General features: G+C 41.1%; 1 protein-coding gene across 1 annotated transcript in view; it reads left to right on the top strand.

Moving 5' to 3' along the window:
• Window positions 1-12,982, top strand: part of LOC145412114 (uncharacterized) — a 57,336-nt gene that overhangs the window by 28,883 nt on the left and 15,471 nt on the right. The window contains exon 6 of the mRNA XM_080282031.1: window positions 10,073-10,222. Within this exon, the coding sequence (XP_080138157.1) occupies window positions 10,073-10,222 (150 nt within the window). The remainder of the gene's footprint in view (window positions 1-10,072; window positions 10,223-12,982) is intronic.

The following is a 12,982-nucleotide window of genomic DNA, read 5'->3' on the forward strand; positions in this document are numbered from 1 at the left end:
GACCTTTGGTACCGGGCGGGTGAAACGGTGGTTGTTTCTGACCTTCTCATTCTGATTTTTTTTTTTTTTTTTTTTACTGAATGAAATCATCTGCTGATAGCAAAAATTTGGTGTGTGATATGAAACGTATTATTCATTAACTTGGTAAACATCAGATGATTTTATTCACTTAATGGAGGTCTTCTGTAGTGAAGGGGGCTATTTGAGGCCATAATCTAACCACTTCACTACGTAAAATATCTTTAAAACTGACTAAAGGCCTCTGAGAGTAGCAAGAATAAAATGAAAACTACGTCATTGGAGTCAAGGGATTAAATAGGTTCATAAACATGCATGTCTGTATATTTTAACCACATCATACCCTCCCCAACAGGCCAGGACTCAGAAAAAGAAGGAAGACACGAAGGTAAAGGCTAAAACCAATAAAGAAGCAGCTAAAGTCAGTAAAGAAGCTAAACTGAAAAAGGAAGAAAAGAGCATGCAGTCCGGGAGGAAGCATGAGGTAAACTGTTAACGTAACCGAAGCTAATCAACCTAACCTAATGATCAACCGTTCCGTAATGAAAATAACCGAAGCTAACCGAAATGGAAGAAATGGCACTAAATAAGGGGGCAAAAACATGAGGGAAACACTAAACACAACCGAATCTCATTAACCAAACTTAACCGAACTTGGAAGTTACCGTACCCTAGCCGAACTTAATTAACCTGATTTAACCGAAGCAAATTAACCGTATCTTTGTCGACGCAACTCTGGTATTCTAACTTACGCTCAGTGATTTTAATCTGCTAAGAGCGAGTTGTGGGGGCCTGAGAAACATAACAGTGGTTCATTAGCCCTCTCATATTGGGGAAAATTCAATAATTTTATACCAGTTAACGCCAGATGAACTTATATAGCTGAGAGGGAGTCATCGGGGCCTTGCGAGAGCTAATCAATCCTAACCTAACTTAACATCATCATCATCTCTGTGATGTTAATATACAGAACACGAACAAGTGGTGGACAGTTTTGGGTATCTTTAACCTGCTTCCTTTTTCGAGGTTCTTTTAATTATTATTATTATTATTTTTTTTTTACATTCTTAGACGATTTTGTTTAGCGCTAGGGGTCCTTTCATAGTGGTGGGGTCTTCGCTGTGAGAGATTCCCCAATCGTCTGGAGGTAGGACGAACGAAATGAAAGGTGGTTATACTAGTGAAGAGGTTAACACACACACACACACACTCACACACACACACACACACACACACACACACACACACACACACACACACACACACACACACACGCACGCACGCACGCACGAGCGCGCGCGCATTCATTTTCACGTGTAGTCACTCATCCACATTCTCCTCCTTCTATACCCTAATGTTTATTTCAACCCCACCTCTCACCTTAGGACATCACAGGCCTGGACATAAAGGTGACCGAAGTACATTACACTTAACTGATAATTTTCCAGGTAAGTCAAGCAGAAATTATATGCACGGGAAAAGGTAAGTCCATCATGATATTTCTCACCCCCCCCCCCATTCCTGCTCACCACCCCAACCTTAAGTGTCTGTAAACTATATATATATATATATATATATATATATATATGTGTGTGTGTGTGTGTGTGTGTGAGGTAGGATAGAATGATATGTCACCTCTTAGTAATATACTTGCGTAACTCCATGATTCACCCATTTTATTTTCTCCATTCGTCTGCAACATCCTGGCGAGAAACACTATAGCATATGTTACTTTTTTGTAGTCCTTTCCCATTTGCTCATGGTAGTGGGATAGGAAGAATAATAACAGAAAAAAAAAGAAAGAAACGAAAATGGGAGGTGTCAACAGAATGCCCAGTGAAATGGACCACACACGAGGTAATCATTAAATTCTTCGAAATTACTAGTGGAAATTCTCAGCACTTCTATGTACCATTAGTTGTAGTGAAGAGGTATACAGGGCGGTATTCTTGGTGGCTTTGAGCATTACCTAACACCTCCTCTGTAGCAATTTGTTTATTACGTTGCAGTATCCTCTTGTGCGTCACTGATGCAGATAATGTTGATATTAAAAAGAAATAATTTAGATACAATCGAATGTTAAAGTGTAATATGCAGAATAAATCGCAATGGAGCAGGTGTTACGAGGCTTCCCATACCACCTACTTTTTTTTTTTTTTTTTAAATGGCCAGACGCCTTTATCCCAGAAGGGGTTGCTACAAAGGAATCGCCTTTATGTCACCCTATCCGCGATCAGGCTGGCCCCCCTCCAACACTCACCACCCTCATTCGTATACCTACATTACGACCCATAAAGACGCCAAACACCCTCTCGTCGCCTCCATGTCACTCTGTCTGCCATCAAGCTGCTTCCCTCTCCAACACACACCACCCTCACTCATATTCCAGCCCATAAAGCGCCAACCAAATACTCTCTTAATCCATCTCTCCTTATCACGGGTGGGGATCGAAAGGGAGTGAAGAGGGTGATGAAAAGTGGCAGAACCGTAATGAACTGATAAAGGAGATATGCAGTGATAGGGATAATGAAGTTAGTGAAGAAATAATTGCTCATTTATCTAGGTACGAGGTTGCTGTGTGGATAAATTAGTTTTTCTGGTGTTTATCGCTTGTTATGGAGTTTTCTGTATTTTTTTTCTGTTCTTTTTTGCGTAGATTTTGATTTTTTGAGCGTAATCATTTATACTTTAATTCAGGGTTTAGTTAACTGTTATAGACTACGTGTTTTGCATTTAATCTCCCTCTCTCTCTCTCTCTCTCCCTCTCTCTCTCTCTCTGTGTCACACACACACACACACACACACACACACACACACACACACACGAATCCATCACGCAATTAGGTCATGTAAGTTGGAATTAAGGAAGTTTTAATATCAGTCTATGTGGAAAGTTTTATTACAGAGGATAAAAGGAGATTAACAGACATACAAGGTTCAGTGGGGTGAAATTAGAAATAGTACGTAGCAGTAGGGACGAAATGGGAAAGCAAAGGAGAGGGGTGGGGTTGTTAGGGGTGGGAGAAGGTGGGGTTGGGGGTAGTAGAGTGATCGGAGGGAAGGATGGAAAGGAAGGGGTTGTTAAGAGCTACAGACGGAAGGTGAGAGGAGGATGTGGGGGTAGAAGCAGTAAAGAACAGTAGTAGCAGTAGTAAATGGACTGAAAGTAGAATGGGTAAGTAGAAGTAGACGGGAAGGGATTGGGGAGGGGTGATGTAGGTTGGGATGGTGTTGAGTCAGAGGCAGAGTGGATTAAGAGTAGAATGAATGGGAGGGAAAGGAGGAGAGGTCTGAAACAGTAGAGCAAAGTCGTAGATGAGAAGAGGGGATGGGGAAGCTGAATGAGAGGAGGGGGAGGAGGAGTAGATAAAAAGAGAGGGGAGAGGAAGGGGGAGGTTTGAGAAGGGGAAGAGAGGGGAGAGGGGTTAGAGAAAAAGAGGGGAGAGGATGGAAAGAGGGTGTGTAGGAAGGGGTGGGGAGGGGAATGAAACGGAATCTGCTTCAGCACCCTAAACACCACTCACTAACTTCACGCAGGCAGTGACGTCAAAGAGTAAAGTACTTGATGACGTCACATTGTTTCTTAGGGTAGACTCATTTAACCCCTTGAATCTCTCTCTCTCTCTCTCTCTCTCGTGACGCATGTGGTGTGGTGTGATGTGCTGTGTTGTGGTGTGGTATCATGGCTACCAATGCCACTGCTGCCACCTTCACCTCTTTTCGTCTCATTATTTACCATCTCTCCTCTTCCTGCCAGTGTCGCCTCGCAGTGTGTGCTGGAAAGTGTGTGTACCCACGCTTCTCTGACTTAATATCCTGTTTTATAGTTTTTTTTTTTTTCAAAAGCTGTGTATATAGTTACTTACAGTGCCATTCTATCTCATAATGCAGTTTAAATTTACAGGATACTCGACTTCTCTCCGAAGACGAGAATTTTTAAGTGTGAGCGTATGATATAACAGTAATTCGTTTCCATTTTGGTGGTTTGTAATTGTTATGTAATGTTGGTAAGAGATTTTGCCTTTTTCCTAATAATTTTCCTTTTTGTCTTCGTGTGGTTCGGCCGCGTACTGTTTCATCTGGAAAGTCTTTTGTCCCCTGATCTTCGTAACATACATTCTATCTTTTCCTAGTGTATATTGTCGTTACGTAATTTGGATTGTATTTTTCACCCCTTCCCCCTTTTTTTTTAATCAATTTCCGACCGTGGCAACCAGTTGGCGCTTTCTGTAACTTTTTTTTTCTTTGGTGTGTATCCAGGGATTATATAATTTTAGTGGTAATTTTCACCTTGATCTGTCCTTCATCCTTGTGCCGCTTTGCTATGCGCACCGACAACTCTTTGACCCTGTACTCTTTGTGTCAGTAATTTGATCTTTTCGTGGTACATACCGGTATTCTGTGTTTATGTATGTCACCGTTTATTTTATCAGGTTTCATTGTTAAGTCTTGAAACTGGTACATTAGGACACCCACCACCCACTGACTTAATTTAGTACTACCTTCAGGTGACACTACACTGAGGGCTATTTTTTTTTTTTTTTTTTTTTGTAACCCAGTAAACCATTTATTGTGTTGGGTGGTAACCATGCAACCAGATGGACGCTTGGTGATCAAGTGGGTGAAGACGCTCCAACCGGATGTGACCTATAATGGTTTACATTAGAGTGATGATTGGGCTTTATTTCCCATGTGATGCTACTCAGGGAAGAGCGTCCGGTCACTCGCCTTGAATATCGGGACTAAACAGCTTCGCCCCAGAACTCTACGCTCCTGATGCGGAGGTATTGGACGGGATTTTAAAACAAAACGGATTAAATATTATAATTGCTGAGTACGGTTGTTCCGTGGTTGTGCAGGTACTCACCCACCTGGCACTTTCACACATTAATCCACGCGAAGTCTAGTGTATGTAATCTTCATATGATAGGAAGGATGGGTTTCACTGCCTTTCATTTGGTTTGTTCCAGTGTTAGTTTGATGGTTGTGATGGAAATATGTACACACCCTCTTTGGTGCATTCCCTTGTTATTTGTTATTGTCTAATCCGATGACTGAAACAACTCCTTCAGTACAATGACATTTTTTAAATTTATCCTTACTGCTGTTGGAGGATTTTTCCAACCCAGGAGACTTTTCGAACTGAAGGAGTTGTCTAGCCTTAATTAACGCCCTTAGTATGTGTTTCGTCAGCTGAATAAAAAAAAAAGTATCAAAGTAATCTGGTCAGCACCTTTATTACGATGGCAGGAGGATTTTTAAAAGATTTGATTCATTGTTTACCCACTGATGACGGCAATTATGTATTTAGAAATTAGTGGGAAGAAAAAAGAACATGTAACATTTAACTTTTACGACCCCATATCTACAAAGCCTCATCAGCTGGGTGAAATAATTCCGTAAACCTGTAGCAGGTTCTGTTAGTTGTTTGCTCTTTAAAAAATGGGGAGTTCCTGTCCTTTACTCTTCTGTATGCGTGGAAAAAATAAGGAAAATCAGAAAATAAGTTTTAGATTCCTATGCCCTCCCCTCTGGATGATAGTCTTTGGTATTTAGTTCAGGCTAATAGATAATTATTGTCATTTCAGTGAAATTCCAACTGCCAGAGGGTTAAAAGCTAACTCTGCTAACCCATGACCTACTATGGATATCATTGGGGTTTTCTTTGGCCGTCATCAGAGAATTTGCTTCACAGGAGAGAAATCTTTGGGGTCGATTCAGTCTCTTTCCAGTACAACCTCCCCCTCCCCCTCCCCCTCCCCCTTTTTTTTTATTTATCTGTTTTTACGCTACGTGATCTGTGTGTTTAATAGCGTTATCCACACACACACACACACACACACACACACACACACACACACACACACACACACACACACACACACACACACACACACACACACACACACACACACACACACACGAGAGTCTAGCGCGAGTGTCGAGGCGGTGTGAGTCGTGTTAGTAGTTTCCATAGAGATGAATCGACAGGTCTAGGAAGTCGCGGATGTTTGTGTTTTCCCTCTCAGCGTGTCGGCAAGGCTAAAGATGGCTGCTCGTCGCTCATGCAGTATTGATCCAATTTCCCTAATCATGGGTGTTAGTAATTATAAGCGTCGTAAAGAGAGATAAATATGCACGACATGCACCTAATGTCTGTCTACTTTCGGCAACTCCCCACGCCCTCAGTCACGTACCGCCATGCGCCCTAATCGGCTTTTCGTCCCGCTTTATGTACTGTATATTTTGCCTCGAAGCAGCCTCTGGAGCGGAACCCGTAGCCCGTGTTGCGCTAGCGTGAACAGTACGGCTGATCGAGTTACGCGAGTTCCAAAACAACGTTGAAAATCGAAAGAAAAGTGAAATCGACGAGTGAGAAGTGTTATTAGTTTTTCAGTCCTGCACTGACTTTGTTACTTAATCGGAGAAATAGAATTGTAGTCTAGAGTTCTCATAAATGTGTTTGGAAGTTTATTTTTCATATTTTTGAGAAAGGTGTTGGCTTTTGTGGTGTTTTTGTTTGTTTCTTGGTTGGTATGATAAATGATTTTTTAATACTTTTAGGAAGGAAAACCTTTCAAGAGGTGATGTGTATAGGCTGCACATTTCGTCTGATTTATAGAAGCACATGTTTTTTCTGACTGGTTTAAATTTGGTGTAATTTCTTTTATGTTTGGCGTATAAATAGAGATGTTGTAATGACTGGTGAAAAGCGAATTAGAGTTTTTTTTTTTTTTTTTTTCTTTTCTCGGCTCGCCCACATAACCGCCAGCCATTGTAGTCTCCCTGTTGTTTCCCTTCTCATGATCAATATAACCAGAGAGAGAGAGAGAGAGAGAGAGAGAGTGAGGGTTATATTTGTGTGATGTGTGTAAGACACACATACGGTAGGTGCATATACATACAGCTGCTGGCGCGCGCGCGCGCACACACACACACACACACACACACACACACACACACACACACACACACACACACACACACATGAGGGCAGTGTATGCATGTGGTAGATGTGTAAGGAAGATGTATGCGGGTGGGGGGCAGGTTTTACTGTGCCAACAACCCATCCCACCACACACACACACACACACACACACACACACACACACACACACACACACACACACACACACACACACACACACGACCCAACCTCCCCCACGCCAGTTTTGTGTGCACGTCAGGGGTCGGGGTGGGGAGCAGGGGGTGTGGGGTGAGGGGAGACACGCGAGAAGACCCCAGCACATATCAGTCCATCTAGCCAGGAAGTCAAACGCTAATTTATAACACTGATATTGAAGCACCTGACCAAAATGCGTTAATGTAGTACGTCTAGCTTAGTGATCCAGGTGACGTATTTTCAGAGCATCATTTTGACGTATTAATGAAGTGTTTTTAAGCCTTTCACAATGAGGAGGCATAACTGAAATGAAATAGGAGTCATTGCAGTGAAAGGGTTGGAGAAACTGCAATCTGCGAGAATTCAGACTCTATTACGCAACCGGTATCTACCCTTCAGCGTCCGTGTATTGCAGGGGTTTTCACTCGTTCATCCTGCGATTTTTAGGTCGTGATCCAGCAGGTTTGGCGTAATTAACCTTTCAAGATTAGGATTTTCTTTCAGCCGAGTATAATTTGGGGTTATTCGTTCGTACGGATATAACTCTGTGAGGCTTTTCAGCAGCTTAGGGCGTATTAATGGGCACCAGACAGTACTGTCTTATTTTAGATACATTATTTCTTAGTTTGTACATTTTCACCAGTTTTCACCAATCCATTTATTTTGACTTAGAGAAGATAATTCCTACGGTTGTCATTATTGTTTATTTTGATGTATTAATCGAGTACGTTGTGTATGTTTTGTTTGTATTTTCATATTTTTGTATTTAATTTTGTTTTTTTCGTGTTTCATTAGTTTTCACGTCTTTATCGAACAGATCTTACTTCCTGCATTAACTCTGGCGTATGAAGAAACTGAAAGAAAAAGAAGTAGGGAGACAGACCGTGAGGGTAGAGTAAGAGTGAATAAGAATAGGATAGAGGTATGTGTTTGGAAAACGGGAAGAGACTGAAAAATGCTGAGAAAATCAAGGTGAAGATAAATGTTGAGGGAGATTAAGAACAGACCAAGAAATATTTATATGAGATTGAAAAAAGACTCGAAACTTGCTAGGTGAAAGACTCGAAAGATGCTAAGAAAAAACTTACATATATTGTTTTAATCTGAACTGAAGAGGAAGAATCAGAAAGATTAAAGAGAGATTAAGTAAGAGAAAAGGCAGAAAAAAAATGAACTGAGGTGAAGGACTAAAAAAAAAAAAAAATGAGATAACGAAGAAAACAATATTTATAAAAAAGACAACGAAGAAAGCAATAGAGGTAGAAAAACGATAACTGAGAAAATAATAAAGGTTGAGAAATATTGAGGGAGATTAAGGTTAAGACTGGAAAGGAACAGAGACTGAGGATGGCCAGTGACACGCTCTAAGCAACCTCCATCACAGTAAGCAGGAAAGTAGGTCTTCCCTCGCCAGAATGGGCTCGGGGTTGGTAAGTTGTACACCTGCTTGAATGTACACAGCTTCCAGGTTAAGATGAGCTAGGTTGGGTTAGCTGAGATTAGGTCAGATCAGGTTAGGTTAAGTTAGATCAGTTTAGGTGAAGCTTGGTCAAGTCAGGATAGATCACGCCAGGTTACATTAGGTTAGGTTAGGTTGGACGAAAATTGATTGTTAGGTCAGTTGGGTCACTTTAGTCTTGTTAACTATTTAAAAAAAAGTAAAACCTAAAGTTATAAGCTCTGACGCAGCGAGAACAAAGGAAAGGCATGTGTGTTGGCATCAGATGTGGGTGTGGATTAGACGAGATGAGGTAAGATGCCATCACCTCGTCTGCCTCACCTCAGCCTTGTATAACGTTTTATATATATATATATATATATATATATATATATATATATATATATATATATATATATATATATCATGTCAGTCGTATCATTGATTTTTTTTTAAATTTCATCTCAAGTTTTACATAATACCTGTTGCAGATTTTTTTCATATCATCGCAGTCATATAATTGACGCCTTTTTTCTTCATCATTCCTTGTCTTTTTATTATAAATGTATTTTTCATTTAATATCCCCCAGGCTTTTATAACAGATGTATCTTAATTTTTTTCATCTCACCAAACTCATATTTAATTTAGTTTTTCTTCATTTCATCGCGCCTCGACCTGATATAATAGATGTATTCCTCCTTAATGGTTATATATATATATATATATATATATATATATATATATATATAAAGTTGCCCTTTTCCAGTCTCTAGTCTTCCAGCTGTGCCTCCTAACTCCTAATCGCTATATAGCTAGGGGTGTAGACGACCTTTGCTCCTTTCCAAATCTAACAGCAGCGGTGTTTCTCATGGGGCTCTCCTTTCGTCAGCTTTCGTCCTTTTCTTCATCATTTACCTGAACCGAACTGGCTCCCTTCAACCTCTGTCTCCTCTCCGCACATTTGCATCTTTATCACGTTTCCGTCGCTACTTTAAGGGTCACTACTCGTCTGAACTGTCTACTTGCATCCCTCCACCACTACGGCGGGCGCGTAACACCCGTCTAGCAGCAAACTCTCATCTCTTGTCTGTCTGACTCCCTAATGCAAGAGTTAACCGTTACCCCCAGTCCTTCAAGTATACAACAGGTCAGCTCTGTATTTCCTACTGCCTATGACCTCCAGTCTTTCAAACGCAGTGTGTCCATGCATCTCGAAATGAACAGATCTTGAATCTAGCTCTTTGTTATCTTGTCCGTGTTTTTTTCTTGGAGGGAATAATCTTACAGGCATCTGGCCTTTGGTTCCTTCTTCCTAGCAATAGAAAAATACCACACACACACACACACACACACACACACACACACACACACACACACACTCTCTCTCTCTCTCTCTCACACACACACACACACACACACACACACACACACACACACTAATCATCTTATACGAACGCCAGTTAACACGACCCTTCATTGTCCCCTTTGGCAGAGGAAAGAAAGCAGCTCGCGAGGTGTACCCCCAATCACAAAGGTTCGCAGTGTCACCTCCCCTCCGCCACAGAAGCCACTGCCAGCCAAGTCACAGCCCAAGCCACAACAGAGATCACAGCCTAAGCCCAACCCTCCGTCCAAAGCCAGGGTAAAGGAGTTTCTGTAGATTGTACTCCTGTTAGTTTAGGATTATAGTGCCTCTTCCTCTGAGTTTATTTCGCATATTATACATTTTTCACTGGCGTGTCGTTATGCCTTTTTCACCGTAACTTGGCCCAGTTGTGTGTTATATATGTGTTGGGTGCTACTATAGCGTGCGTTCTACCGGGATATTTGTGGTCTACAGGGACGTTTGCGGGCTACCGGGACATTTACACCAATGCGTGCAGTTAGGATAGGACAAGTTAGGTTAGGTTTGGTTAAGTTAGGGTAGGTTAGATTAGGTTAGGATAGGATAGGATTGGATAGCTTAGGTTAGGTTAGGTTCCGTCCTGTCCTGTCCTTCCCTGCCCTGCCCTGCCCTGCCCAATCCTATCCTATCCTATCCCAACCTATCTTAACCCAACCTACCCTAACCTGACCTAACCTAACCTGTCCTATCTTGTTGACTGCACACTGTAATGTAAATGTCCCAGTAGACCGCACATTACTGTATAGTGTAAATGTCCTAGCAGACCGCACACTACAGTGTAAATATCTCTGTAGACCGCACACTATAGTAGCACCGTGTGTCGTATGTGTTCTGTATGTGTTGTTTGTGTTGCATATGTGTTGTTTGTGTTTGTGTCGTGTGTGTTGTATGTGTGTCGTGTGTGTTGTATGTGTCGTGTGTGTTGTATGTGTGTCGTGTGTGTGTTGTATGTGTCGTGTGTGTTGCATGTGTCGCGTGTGTTGTATGTGTGTTGTATATGTGTCATGTGCCTTTTACCTATGTCGTGTGTGTTGTATGTGTCGTGTGTGTTGTATGTGTCGTGTGTGCTGTATATGTGTCGTGTGTGTTGTATGTGTCGTGTGTGTTGTATGTATCGTGTGTGTTTTATATGTCGTGTGTGTTGCATGTGTCGTTTGTATTGTATGTGTCATGTGTGTTGTATATGTGTTGTGTGTCTTGTATCCATATCGTGTGTGTTGTGTAAGTACTGTGCTCGTTGGTTCAGTGCCTTGTGTGTTGCATCTGTGTCGTGTGTGTTGCATCTGTGTCATGTGTGTTGCATCTGTGTCGTGTGTTTTGTATCTCGTGTGTGCTTATTCATGCTGTGTGTTTGCCTTGTGTGTTGTTTCAGTGTTAAGCGGGGTATGTGTTGCAGAAGGCCATGGCACAAGTATTCAGTTCTTCAATAGTGCCCCTGAGTTCTTTTTTTTCCGATCTGTGCTCAGTCCTGCTTGGTTTTGTCCATTTTTTCCACCAGAGATAAGTTGAATCGTGTGTGTGTGTGTGTGTGTGTGTGTGTGTGTGTGTTCTTACCTAATTGTTCTTACCTAATTGTATCTTTACAGGAATGAGTCAAGCTCGTATTGTCCCGTGTCTTAGACCATATTTATCGTACATATCCTTAAATTTGTGAATTGTTTTGGCACACACTATTTCATTCGGTAGTGCATTCCATTGATCAATTGCTCTGTTTGGGAAACTGAATTTCCTTACGTCTTTATCACCTCTCTTCTTATGCAGTTTTTTGCAGTGTCCTCTTGCTGATGCTTCTCCATATGTTAAGTAATCATTTATGTCTATTTTCTCCTTTCCTGATATGCACTTATATAGCATTATCATGTCACCTCTTTTCCTTCTCTCCTGTAGTGTTGGTAGATTCAGTTTATTTAGTCTTTCTTCGTAGCTTAGGTCCCTTAAGCTTGGTATCCATCTTGTAGCGGCCCTTTGAACTTTTTCAATCTTGTCTATATGCTTTTTGAGATGAGGACTCCAGACTATTGATGCATACAGTGTATACATGTTCCGTACCTTCTCGCTGATGTGGTCAGCCGGAGATAGTCTGTTATTGATAATCACACCTAGGTCTTTCTCTCTTTCTGATGTGTATAGGGTTTTATTTCCTAACTTATAATCCCAATCAGGTCTTTTTCCACTTTTACCAAACTTGATTACATGACACTTGTCCACATTGAATTCCATTTGCCATGTACTACTCCATTCATGAAGTTTATTTAATTCTTCTTGTAGCCCCCTACAAGAGTCTGTGCTAGTAATTCTCCTTTGTATTTTTGCATCATCTGCAAACATATTCAGATAGCTCTCATTTCCAGTGTTGCTGTTTATATCATTTATGTACACTAGAAACATGATTGGTGCCAGCACCGAACCCTGTGGTACTCCACTAGTCACTTCTTTCCATGATGAGTAGTTTCCTCTTAGTACTGTCCTCATTTCTCTTTTTATGAGAAAGTCTTGCATCCAACAAAACAGTTTGCCTCGAATTCCTCCTTGATGGTACAGCTTCCATAAAAGTCTTTGGTGTGGTACTGTGTCAAAAGCTTTCTTGAAATCTAAATAGATACTGTCCACCCATCCTTCCCTTTCCTGTATTGTGTTTGTTACTCTGTCATAGTAGCTCAACAGATTAGTAACACATGATTTTCCTTTTCTGAAACCAAACTGTCTTTCTGTTATCATACTGTGTTCTTCTAGATGATTTACCCAAGCTTTTCTTATAAGTTTTTCTAATACCTTGCTTACAACACTGGTCATTGATACTGGTCGGTAGTTGAGAGGATTTTGTCTATTTCCTTTCTTGAATAAGGGGACTATATTTGCTTTTTTCCAAATATCAGGTAGTTTCCCTTGACTCAAGGATTTCTTGAAAATTAAAAATAATGGTTTACTTAACTCCTTTGCACATTCTCGTAACACCCAACATGAAATTTCATCAGGACCACTTGCTTTTCCTCTGTC

The sequence above is a fragment of the Coenobita brevimanus genome, chromosome 92 (genome assembly GCF_032717465.1).
Source record: "Coenobita brevimanus isolate Jiangsu-jjx chromosome 92, ASM3271746v2, whole genome shotgun sequence".
Classification (NCBI taxonomy): domain Eukaryota; kingdom Metazoa; phylum Arthropoda; class Malacostraca; order Decapoda; family Coenobitidae; genus Coenobita; species Coenobita brevimanus.